This window comes from Cetorhinus maximus, chromosome 9 (assembly GCF_964194155.1).
Source record: "Cetorhinus maximus chromosome 9, sCetMax3.hap1.1, whole genome shotgun sequence".
Lineage (NCBI taxonomy): Eukaryota > Metazoa > Chordata > Chondrichthyes > Lamniformes > Cetorhinidae > Cetorhinus > Cetorhinus maximus.
Window position 1 is genome coordinate 89,405,988 of NC_135887.1, and position 21,150 is coordinate 89,427,137.

The 21,150-nt window shown below is 42.8% G+C and overlaps 1 protein-coding gene across 9 annotated transcripts in view; it reads left to right on the top strand.

The window, feature by feature from the left end:
* Positions 1-21,150, top strand: part of dagla (diacylglycerol lipase, alpha) — a 485,173-nt gene that overhangs the window by 339,697 nt on the left and 124,326 nt on the right. For all 9 annotated transcript variants that reach the window (XM_078549077.1, XM_078549076.1, XM_078549078.1 and 6 more), the window contains 2 exons: positions 758-845; positions 16,567-16,701. In XM_078549077.1, coding sequence (XP_078405203.1) covers positions 758-845; positions 16,567-16,701 — 223 coding nt within the window. The remainder of the gene's footprint in view (positions 1-757; positions 846-16,566; positions 16,702-21,150) is intronic.

Sequence of the window (21,150 nt, forward strand, 5' to 3'; positions counted from 1 at the left end):
TCTGTTGGCTGTATTTGAGTTGTAACCACATACTAACCTCCAGAGAAAAATAATACAAAAAATATCCATTATGTCAGGCTAACATTCTTCAGTCATTAGTTTAGTGGGTACAGTATGTGTTTGGCATGGTTCGTTATGAGCTAGTCAATTTAAAAGCCCAAGCTTCAATCCTGGTCTGTTGCTGATATCAGTTGGAACAGCTTTTAGGAAGCTACAGTTGGATGTCAGGTGACAACAGGATCAGGTTTGAGCCCAATATCCTACAGCATTGAACACCTTAACACTCCCCATTTGTGCTGATATGTAAAGAATACTCTCTTGGTGAGGCACTGGAACAGTGCTAGCACCTGTGCATCTGTAACCTGGTAAGAGTTGATGTCTTCAGGAGAGCAGAGGAGAAAGTTGGGAGAAGAATTGTCGAGGAAACCAAAATCTGATGGCCTTGTTGGAGAAGTTTTGTAACTAGTTAACACTTAAGCTCAGATCACTTGTTCCAGCTTTTGCTCTTAAGATTGCCATGTCTGGAGCAGTACAGTAGGATTTGCTTGGACCATTGGGAGTTGTAACTCATGCAGAAAGTTCAAGATTCTCCTGAGGCAGTTATTATATCTTTGAGTTGTTCAGATTTTGAAGCCGGGTAATGATAGGAAGATGTGTTGAAAACTGACCTCAGTGTTATTAGTCTTATATCTTACTCTTAGTGTATTAAACTTTGCCAACCATCCATTAAGACTATAAATACATTTTTTTAATATAGCCATCGCTTGGAGGAAGAGCAAGCTAGTAGCTGGAGCCGGAGATTGAAATTTTTTCTTTGTTGTACTCGTACACAGGACACACAGACTGTAAGTATCTTACTTTTTCCAGTTGGGGCTTCTTTTCTATAGTTAAAATAACCACATCAACTTGATGTGTAGTTATTGAACAATTGAAATTAAAAATATAACAGATATTTGTTTGTTGGTATCTTGCTTATGTCTTTGTCCCTTGTTACCATATCTTGTGCTTTAATGCTGTTGGTCAGATAATAGGTCAAATTATGTTGTGAAACGTATCCTGTGTCAAGTTGTGTTGTTTTGAAGCTATTTTAGGGTAATGCAATATATTAGATACTTAGTCAATTCTAAGTTGCTTTCTTGGAATGTACTTCTATCCTTAAAAGAGAAAGGAACATCATGCATTTACTTAGTGCCTTTCATGACCTCAGGACAGCTCAAAGCACTTTACAGCCAATTAATTTTGCTTGATGTGTAGCCAATTGTAATGTAGGAAACCAGATAGTCAGTTTGTGAATGGCAAGCTCCTACAAATAGCAATTTGATAATGACCAGATAATCCATTTTTATTTAAGTGATCTTGATTGAAGCATAATTATAGGTCAGGACACCAGGGATCACTTCCCTGCTGTTCTTTGAAATAGTGCTTTGGGATCTTTTACATCCACCTGAGAGGGCAGATGGAGGCTTGCCCAAAAATAGCAACACCATCTCAGTACTACACTAGAGTGTCAGCCTAGATTTTGTGTTCCAGTCTCGAGTGGGATTTGAACCCACAGTTGAAAAACCCTCTGAGGGACCTTTTTAACATAATTTTCCTTAATGAGGCCTGGGCTTGCCGGTGAAACCTAGAAAGCTCCTGCTTTTGTCACTATGCTTACGGGTCTGACTTTCGGAGGTCCTCTTGCTGTGTGAGAGTCAGCTGAGCCTCATGAAAGCCACGCTTAAAACCCTGGGCTCATATCTCATTGAAAGAGACCATTCCTGGGAGTCTGTTCCCTGTTTTGATCACTTTGTTTCTGCGAAGAACTCAGAATGATAAGAAATAGGAGCAGAAGTAGGCCATTTGGCTTCTCAAGCCTCCAAAATACCAAATGTCAGAAGTAGGATTTGAACCCACACCTCCAGAGTAGATTGCAACCTGAACACGTTAACTTACACTGCTCGGCCACCCTGACTAAACAGAATTTTTGATAACAATACACATTCAGTATTGCGCTGACATGTCAGACTCGATTAAGAAAGAGGGATTGAACCTACAACCTTTTGTCTCGGAGACAAGAGTAGTGCTATTGAGTCAACCTTCCACACACAAATCTAAGATAGCCGGGCCGAAAGAAACATACAACACAGAAGGAGGCCATTCAGTCCATTATGACTGTGCTGTCTCTTTGAAAGAGCAATCCAATTTGTAATGCCACTTGCTATTTCCCCAAAGCACTGCTAATTTTCTCCACTCCATGTATATAGCTAATGTACCATTTGAAAGTTAGTATAGCATCTGCTTCCATCTCCCTTTCAGGTGGTGCATTCCAGTTGCAGGTGGGTTGACTAAAATGATATAGCATTTATTAAGAAATTCTCTCACAGGAAAGATGGTCTTAATGGAGGCACTTTCAGAACAGAAATTAATGTCTACATACAGACTGGACAAACCAAATTAGCAATAATACTGTGGCGAATGAATTCCTAGAGTGTGTACAAGCTGGTTTTTTAGACCAATATGTCGAGGAACTGACTCAGGAACAGGCTGTTCTAGATTTGGTACTGTGCAATGAGAAGGGCTTAATTAATAATCTTATTGTGCAGGCTCCTTTAGGGAACAGTGACCATAACATGATAGAATTCTTCATTAGGATGGAAAGTGAAGTAGTCGATCTGAAACTAGGGTCCTAAATATTAACAAAGGAAACTACAAAGGTATGAGGCATGAGTTGGCTAAGATAAATTGGGGAACTTCATTAAAAGGCATGACGGTGGATAGACAATGGCTAATATTTAAGGAACGAATGTATGAATTGTGGCAGTTATGCATTCCTTTCTGGTGCGAAAACACAACAGGAAAAGTGGCCCAACCACGGCTAACAAAAGAAATGGAGGATAGTATTAGACCCAAAGAGGAGTCATATAAAGTTGCTAGAAAAAGTAGCAAGCCTGAGGATTGGGAGCTGTTTAGAAAGCAGCAAAGGAGAGCCAAGAGATTCATTAAGAGAGGAAAAATAGAGTATGAGAGTAAACTTGCAAGGAACATAAAAGCAGACTGCAAAAGCTTCTATAAGTATGTAAAAAGGAAAAGATTAGTGTCGGTCCCTTACAGCCTGAAACAGGAGAATTTACAATAGAAAACAAGGAAATAGCAGAGAATTAAACAACTATTTTTGTTCTGTCTTCACGCAAGAAGACACAAATAACTTCCCAGAAATACTAGGGAAACAAGGGTCTAGTGAGAAGGAAATTACTGTTACTAAAATAATAGTGCAGGAGAAATTAATGGAACTGAAAGCTGATAAATCCCCAGGGCCTGATAATCTACATCCAAGGGTACTAAAGGAAGTGACCATGGAAATAGTGGATGCGATGGTTGTCATCTTCCAAAATTCTGTACATTCTGGAACAGTCCTGGCAGATTGGAGGGTGGCAAATGGAATCCCACCATTTAAAAATGGAGGGAGGGAGAAAACAACAAAAGACAGGCCGGTTAGCCTAACGTCAGTAGTAGGGAAAATGATAGGGTCTATTATATAGGATATGATAACAGGACGCTTAGAAAATATCAACGGGATTAGACAAAGTCAACATGGATTTATGAAAGGGAAATCATGTTTGAGAAGCCTACTGGACTTCTTTGAGGGTGTAACTAGCAGCATCGATAAGGGCGAACCAATGGATGTGATGTATTTAGATTTTCAGAAAGCTTTTGATAAAGTCCCATATAAGAGGTTAGTGTGTAAAATTAAAGCACATGGGATTGGGGATAATATATTGACATGGATCGAGAATTTGTTGGAAGAAAGGAAACAGAGTAGGAATAAATGGGTCTTTTTCGGAGTTGCAGGCAGTGACTAGTGGGGTACACAGGGATCAGTGCTTGGGCCCCAGTTATTCACAATATACATTAATGATTTGGATGAGGGAACTAAATGTAATATTTCCAAGTTTGCTGACGACATGAAACTTGGTGGGAATGTGAGCGATGAGGAGGGTGTTAATAGGCTTCAAGGCAATTTAGACAGGTTGAGTGAGTTGGCAAATACATGGTAGATTCAGTATAACGTGGATAAGTGTGAAGTTATCCACTTTGGTAGGAAAAACAGAATGGCAGAGTATTATTTAAATGGTGATAGATTGGGAAATATTGATGTATAAAGGGACCTGGGTGCCCTTGTACACAATCAGAGCAGAGACATATAAGTGCCACACTAAGTAAAAGTCATTTTATGAGGTGTTTATAACATAGATCTATTTTGGACCATTGTGATATAAATATAGTTAAGTTGTGCAATTGGAGGAATTTGAACTGAAGATTCATGTATACTCTACTTAATTTTAAAGGGCTTAAATCAATAAAGGTTGTGCTTCCCAGGGTCCTCCTTTCAATGGAAATTAGTACTGACCCCAGTTGACCAGTTGAATTGTCTACAGTTAAGCTGTTGAGATGGTTCCAGTTGTGACTTGTTAAATTTACCGGACAAGCTGGTTCCATTCAAGAACAGGGTGACTGCAACTCTTATGAAATAAAAAAGGAACGCTTTGACTGTGACCGTGTGGGTGCGTGTGGTGTTTCTGACCACAAGAGAAGGGGTTACGGGTTTAGTAAGCATTGGGAGAGGAGGGTTGTTGTTGAGAGGGATGTGGAGAAGTGATTTTGAGGGAGCAAAACTTTGCAAGTTGTGTTATTGAGTCATCTCTGCTGGCCGATTCACTCATTTGCAGTCCCACTTGAATCAGTAACTCACTTTGGCGACTCCCAGGATCAGTCTCTCGCAGGCTGTCCTAAAAAACACAGGACAAAAGGCATCCCTTATGGGGCAAACAGTCAAAGGACAATGCCTTAAAATATAGAGGTCATCCTGCAGCTAAGTATTCAAAACTTGCCAAAGGGAAAATCTAGAAAATTAATTCACCCACCCCATTCACATAAATACCACTGAAGTGAAAAAGTGTGCGTGCTGTGAGCCAGTAAAATATAACTTAACTGGATTGCACTGTAAGTTTCAAATTTTCTTGCAATGCATAAAGACAAAACACGAAGCAAAAACCAAATTAACTATTTTTTGGTTCCTGTGCAGTTTAAGTGCAGAAATGTTAAATTGCAGCAGTTAATCAAAATACTGAACTTAAGCATTATTTACGTTTTTCATTGAATAGTTCACCAAATTATTGTCTTTTATTGAGGTCCTGAATCTTCTCATATTATTCCTCATTGTCATCCCCCCCGCCCCACGGTACTTGCCTCCCTCCCTCTCCCCGGTAATGGCTGTGTCCTTTCCGCTCCCCATTATAGCCACTCCCGCCCGTTCCAGTACTCGCCTCCCTCCTGCTACTTCCCAACCGAATCCATTGTTCGGTCGCTTGCTGTCCTTTGGACCGCACCACTCACGAACCGTTCATCCTCACCAAGGGCTCGGAAGGTGCAGTCAGAAGGGTGGCGAGTGGCCCAACGAGAGATTCAGTGATCGGAAGGAAGTCAGGAAGCAGCGGGAGTAGGCAGGACTAGCCATAACAGGGAGCAGGAGGGAGGTGTCAAGTACTGGGGAGGGCGGGAGTGGCCATTATCGGGGAGTGGGAGGGACGTGGCCATTAGTGGCGAGTAGGAGCAGCGAGGATGGCCGCAGAGGGAAAGGCATTTGGGTAGCAAGGGGATATCCTGCCCTCTTGCATTTATATATTTCTTATGTTCATCTCTTGTATTTGTATGTTAATTTCTTTGAGTTTTGTTTCACTTGATCTGTCACCTTTTCAGCTCGTTCTCTTAATTGATGTCCATGTAGGTTTTTGTTACCAGGGGTTATCAGAGAATATGAGGCATTTCCTAAACACTTTCAAGAGGGTGTCCTTGTGTTCTTGGAATGCTACCCCTAAGTTATGATTCACACTATATCGTGGTAATAAGGTACTTATAATGGCAATGGTTAATTCTTTCATGGCTTTTTTCATGTTTCTCGATGAGAAAAATTCTTTTTTTTTCCTATCCTGAAGTGTTTTCAATATAATACAGTTTATGTTTTGCCATTATATGATCCTTTGCGTATGACTACTCAAAAAATCTAAAACCTTGAAATGGCTTAATGCACAATATTAATGAACTTGTATCTATGTAATGCATTCATATATGTGAGGTGAGGAGATAAGTATTATTGTGCTCTTGTAACACGCTGCAAACTTGATCTGAAAATGTGTACTGAGTCAAATATAACATGATGGCGAACAATCTGCTTCAGCCTCAGACAGTTTCCAGGGAGAGGGATAGAGTTGGTAGCTAGGAAATGGAATTTGGAGATGGGACAATGGCTTCAGTTTTCCCAATATTTAATTGGATGTTGGATAAGCAGACTGATGATTTAGCAACAGTGGAGGTGTGAAGAGAGATAGTGGTGAACTAGGGCTGGGTATCGACAGCGTACATGTGAAAACTAGCTCTGTGTTTTTGGATGATGTCATCAAGGGGCAGCATGTAGATGAGAAATAGGAGGAGATCAAAGATAGATACTTGGAGGACACTAGATGTAGCAGTGTTGAAGGAAGATGATTCTCTGGCTACAGTTGGATAAACAAGATTGGAACCAGGTGACTGCTGTAACAATCTAGCTGGATGATGTTGAAGAGCCATTGGAGGAAAATGGTGTGGTCAGCTGTGTCAAAGTATAGGTCACCAGGTTTAAACATACAAGGAAGGATAATTTACCTTTATCACAGTCACGTGAGATGTAATTTGCGACCTAGATAAGAGCAACTTTGGTACTGTGGTGGGGCAGAAACCTGATTGGAGATTTATAAACTGCCCTAGTTTTATTGTGGCAGTAAATACTCACTCTTCATGGCCTTTATGAGCTAGAATTTTTGGCTACATACCTGCTTCAAGCCTGACGGAGGACAGCACTAGGTGCAAATTTAAATAGGGAAGAGGATGTCAAGCACCCAGTAAAGAGGCACTCTCCTGAAACCAGCACTTCAATGTAGTAATGTGCTTAGGATGATTTGTGCAAGAGTGAGAGCACTGCAAGTAAAAAGCAGAATACAGATGCTTGAAATTTGAAACAAAAGCTGGAAAAAGCAGCAATCAATATATTTGGAAAGAACAAATAGCCAATGTTTCACATGTACATCCTTCACTAGAATAGCAAGGATCTGTCTGACCAGTTCACAAAAGAAGAAGCTAATTACAACAACTTTAGGGCCCAAAAGAAGTGAAATTAAAGATGCAAAATGGCAGTAGGAAATATTATTTAATGCCTGTAATGGTGTTATGGGTAGTTGTATCCAAGAACCCCTAAACTCAATTTTTTTCAGCTTGTACTAATTTTGACAAGATGTCAAAAGATGTCAAAAGAAAACTTATTAAATTAAAGAATAATTCACGATAAATGGTAATAAATAGAAGCCTTATGATGTTTCTCCTCTTTCATCCTGTTTCAATCTCATTGACTGGTGTTCAATATTCATCAGTTTTTTTAAGTGGTCTTCTGTCCATTTCCTTCTTTTTAATTCTTAAAACTTGCAGAAGTTTCTTTCTATGCTGTGTACTCTTGTTTTGATTCAACTTGTAACTTTGTATCATGATATCTGGCATTTCCACTCTACTACCCACTTTCTTTATCCCTACTGTACTTACCCTGCTGGTATGAATCAGACACATTAAATAATGTTTTTAGCTACGCTAAGTTTTTATTGGCTTCACACAATTTGGCATTTTGACGTCCTCAGAAACCTGGAACACAAGTCATTTTCCGAGCATTAGTGCCCATCATGTACTTGTGATCTTGGTTCCTGATCAGCATGATCAGATGTGCTCACCCAGAACTGTGTTGACTGCTATGGTGAACCTTATGATAGATATATAAAATAGCAGATCTCATCAGCTTCATAACATTGTAACACAGAATTATGGAGTTTTGCCTAAGGCCCGTAATACTCTTGAGGTAATAATTACTTACAACTCAGAGCAATGCGTGCACTTTTGTCAAAAAAGTGAGTGAATTTGACTTAGTGTTTGAAAGGGAGGAACCCAAACAGCTACTAAGATAGATAAGACTGATTTCATTGCGATGAGACAGAGACTACCCACAGCAAAATGGGCAAACCTGTTAATGGTTGAAAAGCCAGATGATGAGTGGGAAATGTTCAAAAAAAAAACATTTAGTGTGAAAGCAGAACTACTTTATACTCATAAGCAGTAAAAGCACAAAAACAAAAAGCTACTGCGGATGCTGGAAATCCAAAACAAAAACGGAATTACCTGGAAAAACTCAGCAGGTCTGGCAGCATCGGTGGAGAAGAAAAGAGTTGACGTTTCGAGTCCAACATGACCCTTCAACAGAACTGAAGTATAGTTAGGAGAGGGGTGAAATATAAGCTGGTTTAAGGTGGGGGGTGGGGTGGTTGTGGGGACAAGCAAGCAGTGATAGGAGCAGATAATCAAAAGATGTCACAGACAAAAGGATCAAAGAGGTGTTGAAGGTGGTGATATTATCTAAGAAAAGTGCTAATTAAGAATGGATGGCAGGACACTCAAGGTACAGCTCTAGTGGGGGGTGGGGTGGAAAGACTTTCAAGGTATTGGCTGTAGATTTAAAAATAATGGAAATAGGTGGGAAAAGAAGAATCTATATAAATTATTGAAAAAGAAACAAAAGGGAGGGGGAAGAAATGGGGTGGGGATGGGAGGAGGGGGAGTTTAAGATCTAGAGTTGTTGAATTCAGCCTGGAAGGCTGTAAAGTGCCTAGTCGGAAGATGAGGTGCTGTGTCTCCAGTTTGCGTTGGGCTTCACTGGAACAAAAGCACAATTTGCCAAAAAAAATTCATGGATGACAAAAGGGATAAGAGACAACATAAAACTAAAAGATAAAGCATATAAATTGAAAAAAATGCTCAATCCTGATGAATGAGAGGGATACAAAGACAACAAAGAATAGCTAAATAGATCTCGTCAGCTACAAAAGACGGATATAAATAAAACTTGTGAAGGATATCAAGATGAACACAATTTGTTTACCATCGTATTGTGAAAAGAAGAGTGGTCAGGAGCAAAGTGGATCCCTTGTAAATTGATAACAGTGATATTGTCAGTGAAAACAAGGAACTGTTGAGTAATTACTTTTCCTGTACTTTAAATACTGATGCAGAGGTTAGCATGCCAAGCATTCCATGGAAACTGAATCTGAGACAAGCTTAGACTTTGAAGACTCCCCGTGTCTAGCGATTTATGAGGCAGACAAAGCACATGTTTGCATCTGTTTTCAGTAACTTATGTTTCCTGGAACAGGTGTCTAGCCTGAAGCCAGAGTTTGTGCAACATGAGTCCACTAAAGCATGGATGACCAGGAACCTCTCCTGCTCTTGCCATAGGAGTGTTGGAAGGATTTGCAGGTTGATGATCTGCAGTGTTTAAGGTTAATGTTAAATATGTAAATAGACAGTTGACATCATCAGTGATGCAAGATCCCATGAAAACTGAGTATACTGAGGGATGGTTCTGTGTGCAACCTTGTGCTAAGCCTTGTCCTGTAAATAGCTAGAAAAATGTTTAACAAAAGGTCAAGTTTGCCAACAGCCTTGCCTCTAGCATTCCCTATTGATCCTGACCAAGGACAACTTAAACTAAGACCTATAACAATGTTACCAGATGGTGACAGTGGTAAAGATAATGGAAAAAGCATCAAGTAAAAAGCCCAGTGACTGAAAAAGCAGCAAGCAAAATGACTGCGAGGAAAGGACAGCACAGGGAAAAATGCCAATAGAACTCAAAAAAAGGCTAGAGTGAAGAAAAGCCATAGAGAAAATATTACCCTTACCTGAGGGCTTCGAACATGTGGAAGGCCTGGATCAAGCCAAGAAATGGCAGAACTGGCGTTGTAGGTTTTCCAGGCAGAGAACCACTCCCTGACTGACAGCGAGAGAAGCCTAGCAAGGAACAGGTTAGGACCCTTCTGTATGCCATAGGTGGTAGTGCACACAGCGTATTGGTCAGACAGAGCAGAAAGAAGAAATGGCAATATACGAATATGTTTTAAAAGCTTTTGACACATATTTCGCCCTTAGAAGGAATACTATCATAGGAAGGGTGAAGTTCAATAGACGTACCCAAAGACTGGGAGAGAGGGTGGATTTTTCATTAAAGATTTATATCGACTAGCTGAGAATTTCAAATATAGGACCCTGAAAGAGGAATTAACTCAGGATTACATTGTTTTGGAGACTTAAAGGAGACTTTATCAGATTTTCTACAGTTGGGAGAGGATTTAACCCTATCAGGCTGTGCAGTTAACAAGGCAGGTAGAAGTGAGAAAGCAAAATTGTGTATTAATTCGACGTGACGGGGGGATTTTGTGGAGAAAAACAACTGATACATGCAGTTTGTAGGACACAAGTAGCAGCGCACCTGCTCAAAAGTAGGGATTGAGCAAAGTGTAGCTGCCATTACTCAGTGTTCTTGTTGTGGAGGGAAAAGGTTGCAGGAAGAGTGCCCTGCCAAAAATATGGAATGCCATCCCTGTAAGAAGTGAGGACATTTTAAAGCTGTATGCCACAGCAAAATACTCCCAACTCAGAAATTTAAAGAGAAACCAATTAAAGCAAGTAACATTCAAGAAATTGAAGATGCGGAAGACCATGAAGTGCCATTCTTGGGAGAAATTAGAGATCTAATGGGAACTATTGGAGCACAGACATTATAGTCAACAGGCATAAAACAAACTTCAAATTAGATACTGGAGCAAGAGTTTCATTCTTTCAGACCACAGATTACTGGATAAAGCAAGACTTCCTCCAGCCATCAACCATACAACTCCACAGTCCAGGAAGCATTCAACTGAAGGTCAAAGGGCAGTTGACTGCTACACTTCAGTATAAAGGAAGATAAATCAGAGAAGCCAAGACAAGCAGAAAGAATTCAGGACAGAATTTTCAAACTTTCTGGGGAAACTGAAAACAGCTCATCACATCACATTGAGACCAGATGCTGCAAACGACTCTGTCCAAGGAAGAAAACAAGCTACAGTGGACACATTGTCATACATTCCTGTTGAAAAGCCTGAACAAGAGGACGTCAATTTTGTCGAAGCTTTGGAGTTCTATACTTCATTGACCGCAAATTTCCAACAACAACAACAGAGGCTAAATGAAATTTGGAAGGCACAAAAAGCAAATGAAGAATCAGCTCAAATTTGGGAGCACTGTGTCAAAGGATGGCCAGATTATGTTCCAAATAATCTCATCCTGAGGCAAGACTTTGAGAAATAAAGACATCTCAGTGTTATGGATGACTTGCTGATTTGTAATGAGAAGTTGGTAATACCTAGAGTCCTCTGACTCGAGACCCTTCAGCGAATACACCTGGGTATTAGAAAGCGTTGTGCCAGAGCACTACATTCCGTTTGGTGGCTAGGGATCTCAAAATTATGAGAAGAGATGATTTCAAACTACATCACCCGTGCAATCCATCATCAAGAGTAAAGAGAACCACTGATGGTATCCTCATTTCTGTCCAGACTGTAGGAGCATCTTGGAATGGATCCTTTTGCATTCAAAGGGAAGATATTCCTCAGATTATTGACTATTACTCCAGATGGATTGAGGTTAAGCATCTGCATGGTCCCACCTCAGAAGCTGTCATTATGCTACTAAAATAACTTCTGCCATGCACGGCATTCCAGACCCAGTCATTTTAGACAGCTGCCCACAGTTTGCCAACAAATGTTCTAAGCAGCTCACAGAAGCCCATCAGTTTGTCCGTAGCTGATGAGGTGAAAGTGACTGCCCATGACATCAAGGCAGCATTTGACCGAATATGGCATGAAGGAGCCTTGCAAAACTAGAGTCAATGAAATCAGTAGTGGGGGGAGCTCTCCACTGGTTGAAGACATGCCAAGCACAAAGAGATTGTTGTAGGTATTGGAGGCCAATCATTTCAGTGCTCGGACATTGCTGCAGGAGTTCCTCAGGGTAGTGTCCTAGGCCCAAATCTTCAGCTGCTTCATCAATGACCTTTCCTCTATCATAAAGTCAGAAATAGGGATGTTCGCTGATGACTGCACAGTTTTCGGCACCATTTGCTGCTCCTCAGATACTGAAGCAGTCTGTGTCCAAATGCAGCAAGACGTGGACAACATTCAGACTTGGGTTGATAAGTGGCAAGTAACAATCGTGCCACACAAGCGCTAGGCAATGACCATGTCCAACAAGAGAGAACCTAACTGTTGCCCCTTGATATTCAATGGAATTACCATTGCTGAATCCCCCACTATCAACATCCTGGGGGTTACCATTGACCAGAATCTGAACTGGGCCAGCCATATAAATACTGTGGCTATAAGGTCAGGTCAGAGGCTGGGAATTCTGCAGCGAGTAACTCACCTCCTGACTCCCCTCCTGACTCCCCACAGCCTGTCCACCATCTACATGGCTCAAGTTAGGAGTGTCATGGAATACTCTCCGCTTGCCTTGATGAATGCAGCTCCAACAACACTCAAGAAGCTGGACACCATCCAGGACAAAGCAGCCCACTTGATTGGCACCACTTCCACAAACATTCACTCCCTCTACCACCAACACACTGTAGCAGTAATGTGTCCCATCTACAAATACATTGCAGGCTCATTCGACAGCATCTTCCAAACCCAGGACTTCTACCACCTAGAAGGGCAAGGGCAGAAGATGCATGGGAATACCACCACCTGCAAGTTCCCTTCCAAGCCACACACCATCCTGACTTGGAACTACATCGTCGCTCCTGTTGCTGGATCAAAATCCTGGAGCTCCCTTTGTAACAGCACTGTGGATTTACTTGCACCACGTGGACTGCAGCGGTTCAAGAAGGTGGCCCACCACCACCACCTCAAGGCAATTAGGGATGGACAATAAATGTTGGCCTAGTCAGCGATGCCCACATCCCATGGAAGAGTTTTTTAAAAATCAAATATATCCCCAGTCTTACATACTGGTGCATCCACCTCTTTTAATATTCACACATCAGCAAGGCATGACTTCCAACACCTAAAGCTATGCTGCCTCAGTTTAACTCAAGCCTCTCAAGATGCTCCTTTATATTATCCATCATAATATTTCTTTTTCCCAACCGTGAATATAAGGCTTACAGACCGATTATTTCCTCACCCTAGTGTTTGAAGATGGGAGTCACATTTTCTTTTCCAGTCCTCTGGGATTTGGCCCATGTTTAGTAGATTCTGAAAAATATCTGCAAGAAAAGCCTCAATCGTTCAAGCCAATTCTTTCAGAACTTGTGAGTGAAAATGATCAGAACCATACCTTAAAGTTCAATAACCTGCCCCATTTGCCTTCTTTTTATTTTCAAACATTTTCAGCCTATGTTTCCTTTGAACTGTAGCCTCAATTGTTGCATTTCTCTCCCATTATCTTTTGTGAGTACTACTGAAAAATAACCAGTATGTATTTCAGCAATTTCACTGCCTTCAGGAATAAAAACAATAAGTGCTGGAAGCACTCAGGAAGTTAGGAAGTGTCTGCGGGGAGAGAAAGAGTTAACATTTCAGGTCGCTGACCTTTCATCAGATCTGAAAGATGTTAGAAACGAACAACCTTGAAGCAATTACAGAGCCAGAGAAAGGTGAGGCAGGAAAATAACAAAAGGTAACAACATTTCTAATAGGATGAAGAATAGGAGTGCTGCCATATATGAGTGCTTCTGGTGTTTTCTGTTTTTCTCTAGATTTCCAGCTTCCACAATATTTTGTTTCTGCCTCCATCTTCAGACATCACTTCCCCACTGTCAAATTTTAGTGTGCCAACCCTTTCTGCAACCATTGTTTACTCCTGATATATTTGAAGAATGCTTTAATATAAGAACAGTAACAACAATCTGTCATGCAACAATTGACCTTCAGGTAAAGAGATGAGGAAAAGAAAATTGGAAAATAAGTCTGGATGTTTTGATGCCTTTCAGCAAGCCAAATAGATGAAAGTCACATTATTCACACCATATTGTACATGGCAAAATAGGAGCTAAATTATGTAACCTTCATGCTGTGTTGTGGAATGTGTGAGCAATTTTTTTCCGTGTTATAAAATTGTACAGAACTTCAACTGAGACAGGTAAAATTTAATTAGGATAAATTGATTGTTTTCTGGTTAGTTGTCCCAGGAACAGGTGTGCTTTTCCAAATTATTTCCACTCCTACAATTAAAATCCAAAAATAGCATTTGTTGTGAATATAATAAAATGAAGCTGTCACTGTGTGCTTGTCATGGAAACAGTAGAGAGCCAATTAGATGCAGACTGCTGGAGAGGTGATGATTAACATGGTTTCTGGCAGCATCACTTGTGACAATTAGAAAAATGTAAATGAAACTATAAAGAATATTTAAAGGAGTTTGTATGTAATATGTGTGTGTATGTGACAGTATTGGAGCTTTGTAAAAAAACCCTAGCCTCCTATTAAATGTGAAACCGCTCAAATATTACAGGGTTAATGTGAGAAACTCGCCAAGGCTTCTCTGACAGCACTGTCCAAACCCCTGCCACCTAGAAAGACAAGGGCAGCAGGCACATGGAAACACCTGCAAGTTCCCCTCCAAGCCACACATGATCCTGACTTGGAAATATATCCTTGTGGGTGTACCTACACCACATGGACTGCAGCAGTTCAAGAAGACAGCTCACCACCATCTTCTCAAGGGCAATTGGGGATGGGCAATAAATGCTTGCCTAGCCAGTGACACCCACGTCCCATTAAAGAATAAAAAAAAGATAAAAACACCTGTTACCAGATCTTCAAATTGCAGACCACACCAACAGACTATTAGCCACATCACAGTGCAATCACAATTAGTGAGATTATGCCACATCTTTCAAAACATGAGTACGTCGATTATACCTACAGTATCCATTCTGTTTACAGCTGGTAAGATGCAAGCACCTCCACACAGATGTCAGAACTTGAATTTTCAGACTTTCCAGGCTGTGTCTCATCCTGTTAAAGTGCCTCCACAAAGAGTGAGAATTCACTCATTATCTCAGGCCTTTCTATAAACAATAACCCATTTTCATATTTTCCACCAGTGCAACACCTGACATGTTTTTCAAGTGGTTTGGTACTGATGTGCCAAAATAGCCAACACTGTGATGCAAGACACGTACCTCACAATGAAAACCACAAGTAAACTTAAAAATGAAAAGTTGCACCTGTCATATGAGCTGGTTGAACCAAACAATCAATATTATTAAATCCTCTTATTTCTTGTACCTTATTTGCCACAATTATTTCTTTATCACTTTCTTTCGTCTTACCATTTCTGTTTTTCTCTGTTATTCTTGCAGCTCATTGGCTGTGAGATTTGTACTGCTTACTCTTGCTAGAAAACAAAGCAACACTATCAGGTATCAACCTTAACTCAGTGATAGCGTTCTTGCATCTGACTCAAAGTTTTAGTTTCAAGCCTTATTCAAGAGACCTGAGAACATAATCTAGGCTGACAGTCCAGAAATACTGAAAGAGTGCTGCACCATCAGGGATGCTGTCTTCTGGATGTGATATAAACTTAGGCCTCGTTATTGTGCTTGTGCGCATGTAATATATATTTCTATATAATATATAGCATATGCATTCTCTATAATATACTATATGTATTTTATATATGTACATATATATATATACACACACACAAATGCACTTCACATAAAGGTGAGGCTATTCTGACATCCATGATAGCAATGAGAGTCCTCCATTAGAGCTATTGACCCTCATGCAAGAGAGCTGCCATGAATTATCAGTATATAGACCAATGAAATTTGCAATCCCAAAATCAAAAGTTTTTCAAGCCTTCTCTAAATTGCTGGTGTACTTCTGCCACTTGGTTCCTGATATGCTGGTCTCATGCAGCTGGTTAAAAACCAAATGTAAAACTATCAATAATTGCTAAGATAAGTGGCTCTAAAGACCCACTAAAAATGAGTCTTCCAGACACTTATTCTTTACTTGAGTGTCAACGATTTTTCATTTGAACTACATTCAACAGCTTGGCCAGGATCTTGCACGATATTAAAACACCAATGTACCTTGGTTCAGTCATCAATATGACCAGGATGGAATGTGGAGTGGTTTCACAATGTCATGTTGGCACTCTTATTCGGGCTGGAATGAATGCAGGGAAAGGAGGAGACTTGGAAGGAAGAACATTGGATACATTTCGGAAAAAATCCATTCAGTGAAATGAGTCATTTTCACATTAGAAAGCTAAAAGCAAGTTCTTCTATCCGAGGACATTCAGAAGTGGTTTCCTCCCTTGAGGACCGATTAGAACTGACTGGATGGCGTCCTCCTTTTGCAGCACTTCTGTGAAAAAATGGTCAGGAAATTTGTTTCTTTCCTTTCATTCATAAATGCATTATACTACATTTTGTCTAGAGACATGATTGCATCCCATTAGAGTGATGTCATTGTGATAAAAATGGCTTACACTAGGTGTAAAGTTTCTCCTTCCCCAAATTAAATAAGGCATCTACGCATTTTTACGTGAATGCAGTGCTTCTTTAACATAACCTAACTGATTTAGGATTTTTATTTTTCTATTATCAGCTTTGTTTCTTTTTCACAGGATGCCTATTCTGAAGTTGCTTTTCTTTTTGCCGAGTTCTTCCGAGACTTGGACATTGTGCCCTCTGACATCATAGCTGGCCTTGTATTATTGCGTCAGAGACAGAGAGCCAAGCGATTTGCTGTCTTGGATGAGGTAGGAAATGGATTCTGTGATTTTTGGGGTAGGCAGTGGGTTCTGTGTGTTTTTGGAGTAGGCAATGGGTTATGTGTGTTTTAGGGTAGGCAGTATGGGCTCTGTGTGAGGGGTAGGCAATGGGCAGTGTTCACAAAACACTTGACCAAGGTTTTCTGTCCTCCCGTTGATTGGGATACAACACTTTTCAGGCTTCTGTCTGCTCAGAGATGGTTTTCGATCCTGGCCTTTTTTTCCAGCACTAGGATCTGAAAATGTACTCCCTGACCTGTGCTGGGGTGTCAGGCCAATCTGAAGACAAAAACAGAATTACCTGGAAAAACTCAGCAGGTCTGGCAGCATCGGTGGAGAAGAAATCAGTTGACGTTTCGAGTCCTCACGACCCTTCGGCAGAACTGAGTATAGTTAGGAGAGAGGTGAAATATAAGCTGGTCTAAGGTGGGGGGCGGGGGGAGAGAGAAGTTGAGGGTGGGGTGATTGTGGGGATAAGCAAGCAGTGATAGGAGCAGATAATCAAAAGATGTCACAGACAAAAGGATCAAAGAGGTGTTGAAGGTGGTGATATTATCTAAGAAAAGTGCTAATTAAGAATGGATGGCAGGATACTCAAGGTACAGCTCTAGTGGGGGTGGGGTGGAAAGACTAACAAAGTATTAGTTGTAGATTTAAAAATAATGGAAATAGGTGGGAAAAGAAGAATCTGTATAAATTATTGAAAAAGAAACAAAAGGGAGGGGGAAGAAACGGGGTGGGGATGGGGGGAGGGGGAGTTTAAGATCTAAAGTTGTTGAATTCAATATTCAGCCCGGAAGGCTGTAAAGTGCCTAGTCGGAAGATGAGGTGCTGTTCCTCCAGTTTGCGTTGGGCTTCACTGGAACAATGCAGCAAGCCAAGGACAGACATGTGGGCAAGAGAAGAGGGTGGAGTGTTAAAATGGCAAGCGACAGGGAGGTTTGGGTCTTTCTTGTGGACAGACCGCAGGTGTTCTGCAAAGCGGTCGCCCAGTTTGCGTTTGGTCTCTCCAATGTAGATGAGACCGCATTGGGAGCAATGAATGCAGTAGACTAAGTTAGGGGGAATGCAAGTGAAATGCTGCTTCACTTGAAAGGAGTGTTTGGGCCCTTGGACGGTGAGGAGAGAGGAAGTGAAGGGGCAGGTGTTGCATCTTCTGCGTGGGCATGGGGAGGTGGCATAGGTGGGGGCTGAGGAGTAGGGGGTGATGGAGGAGTGGACCAGGGTGTCCCGGAGGGAATGATCCCTACGGAATGCCGCCGGTGGGGTGAAGGGAAGATGTGTTTGGTGGTGGCATCATGCTGGAGTTGGCGGAAATGGCGGAGGATGATCCTTTGAATGCAGAGGCTGGTGGGGTGATAAGTGAGGACAAGGGGGACCCTATCATGTTTCTGGGAGGGAGGAGAAGGCGTGAGGGCGGATGCGCGGGATATGGGCCGGACACGGTTGAGGGCCCTGTCAGCGACCGTGGGTGGAAAACCTCGGTTAAGGAAGAAGGAGGACATGTCAGAGGAGCTGTTTTTGAAGGTAGCGTCATCAGAACAGATGCGACGGAGGCGAAGGAGCTGAGAGAATGGGATGGAGTCCTTACAGGAAGCGGGGTGTGAGGAGCTGTAGTGGAGGTAGCTGTGGGAGTCGGTAGGCTTGTAATGGATATTGGTGGACAGTCTATCATCAGAAATTGAGACAGAGAGGTCAAGGAAGGGAAGAGAAGTGTCAGAGATGGACCATGTGAAAATGATGGAGGGGTGGAGATTGGAAGCAAAATTAATAAATTTTTCCAGGTCCCGACGAGAGCATGAAGCAGCACCGAAGTAATCATCGATGTAGCGGAGAAAGAGTTGTGGGAGGGGGCCGGAGTAGGACTGGAACAAGGAATGTTCCACATACCCCATAAAGAGACAGGCATAGCTGGGGCCCATGCGGGTACACATAGCCACACCTTTTATTTGGAGGAAGTGAGAGGAGTTACAGGAGAAATTGTTCAGTGTGAGAACAAGTTCAGCCAGATGGAGGAGAGTAGTGGTGGATGGGGATTGTTCGGGCCTCTGTTCAAGGAAGAAGCTAAGGGCCCTCAGACCATCCTGGTGGGGGGTGGAGGTGTAGAGGGATTGGACATCCATGGTGAAGAGGAAGCGGTTGGGGCCAGGGAACTGGAAATTGTTGATGTGACGTAAGGTGTCAGAGGAATCACGGATGTAGGTGGGAAGGGACTAGACAAGGGGAGAGAGAAGGGGGTCAAGATAACGAGAAATGAGTTCCGTGGGGCAGGAACAGGCTGACACGATCGGTCTGCCACGACAGTTCTGTTTGTGGATTTTGGGTAGGAGGTAGAAGCTGGCCATCCGAGGTTGGGCGACCATCAGGTTGGAAGCTGTGGGAGGAAGATCTCCAGAGGAGATGAGGTCGGTGACAGTCCTGGAAACAATGGCTTGATGTTCAGTGGTGGGGTCATGGTCCAGGGAGAGGTAGGAGGAAGTGTCTGCGAGTTGACGCTCAGCCTCCGCGAGGTAGAGGTCAGTGCGCCAGACAACAACAGCACCACCTTTGTCAGCGGGTTTGATGACAATTTTGGGGTTGGACCTGAGAGAACGGAGTGCAGTAAGTTCAGAGAGAGACAGATTAGAATGGGTGAGAGGAGCAGAGAAATTGAGCCGTCTCAATTTCTCTGCTCCTCTCACCCATTCTAATCTGTCTCTCTCTGTACTTACTGCACTCCGTTCTCTCAGGTCCAACCCCAACATTGTCATCAAACCCGCTGACAAGGGTGGTGCTGTTGTTGTCTGGCGCACTGACCTCTACCTCGCGGAGGCTGAGCGTCAACTCGCAGACACTTCCTCCTACCTCTCCCTGGACCATGACCCCACCACTGAACATCAAGCCATTGTTTCCAGGACTGTCACCGACCTCATCTCCTCTGGAGATCTTCCTCCCACAGCTTCCAACCTGATGGTCGCCCAACCTCGGACGGCCCGCTCCTACCTCCTACCCAAAATCCACAAACAGAACTGTCCTGGCAGACCGATTGAGTCAGCCTGTTCCTGCCCCACGGAACTCATTTCTCGTTATCTTGACTCCCTTCTCTCTCCCTTGTCCAGTCCCTTCCCACCTACATCCGTGATTCCTCTGACACCTTACGTCACATCAACAATTTCCAGTTCCCTGGCCCCAACCGCTTCCTCTTCACCATGGATGTCCAATCCCTCAACACCTCCATCCCCCACCAGGATGATCTGAGGGCCCTTAGCTTCTTCCTTGAACAGAGGCCTGAACAATCCCCATCCACCACTACTCTCCTCCATCTGGCTGAACTTGTTCTCACACTGAACAATTTCTCCTTTAACTCCTCTCACTTCCTCCAGATAAAAGGTGTGGCTATGGGTACCCGCTTGGGCCTCAGCTATGCCTGTCTCTTTATGAGGTATGTGGAGCATTCCTTGTTCCAGTCCTACTCCAGCCCCCTCCCACAACTCTTTCTCCAGTACATCGATGATTACTTCGGTGCTGCTTCATGCTCTCGTCGGGACCTGGAAAAATTTATTAATTTTGCTTCCAATCTCCACCCCTCCATCATTTTCACATGGTCCATCTCTGACACTTCTCTTCCCTTCCTTGACCTCTCTGTCTCAATTTCTGATGATAGACTGTCCATCAATATCCATTACAAGCCTACCGACTCCCACAGCTACCTCGACTACAGCTCCTCACACCCCGCTTCCTGTAAGGACTCCATCCCATTCTCTCAGTTCCTTCGCCTCCGTCGCATCTGTTCTGATGACGCTACCTTCAAAAACAGCTCCTTTGACATGTCCTCCTTCTTCCTTAACCGAGGTTTTCCACCCACGGTCGTTGACAGGGCCCTCAACCGTGTCCGGCCCATATCTCGCGCATCCGCCCTCACGCCTTCTCCTCCCTCCCAGAAACATGATAGGGTCCCCCTTGTCCTCACTTATCACCCCACCAGCCTCTGCATTCAAAGGATCATCCTCCGCCATTTCCGCCAACTCCAGCATGATGCCACCACCAAACACATCTTCCCTTCACCCCCCCGGCGGCATTCCGTAGGGATCATTCCCTCCGGGACACCCTGGTCCACTCCTCCATCACCCCCTACTCCTCAGCCCCCACCTATGCCACCTCCCCATGCCCACGCAGAAGATGCAACACCTGCCCCTTCACTTCCTCTCTCCTCACCGTCCAAGGGCCCAAACACTCCTTTCAAGTGAAGCAGCATTTCACTTGCATTTCCCCTAACTTATTCTACTGCATTCGTTGCTCCCAATGCGGTCTCCTCTACATTGGAGAGACCAAACGCAAACTGGGCGACCGCTTTGCAGAACACCTGCAGTCTGTCCGCAAGAAAGACCCAAACCTCCCTGTCGCTTGCCATTTTAACACTCCACCCTCTTCTCTTGCCCACATGTCTGTCCTTGGCTT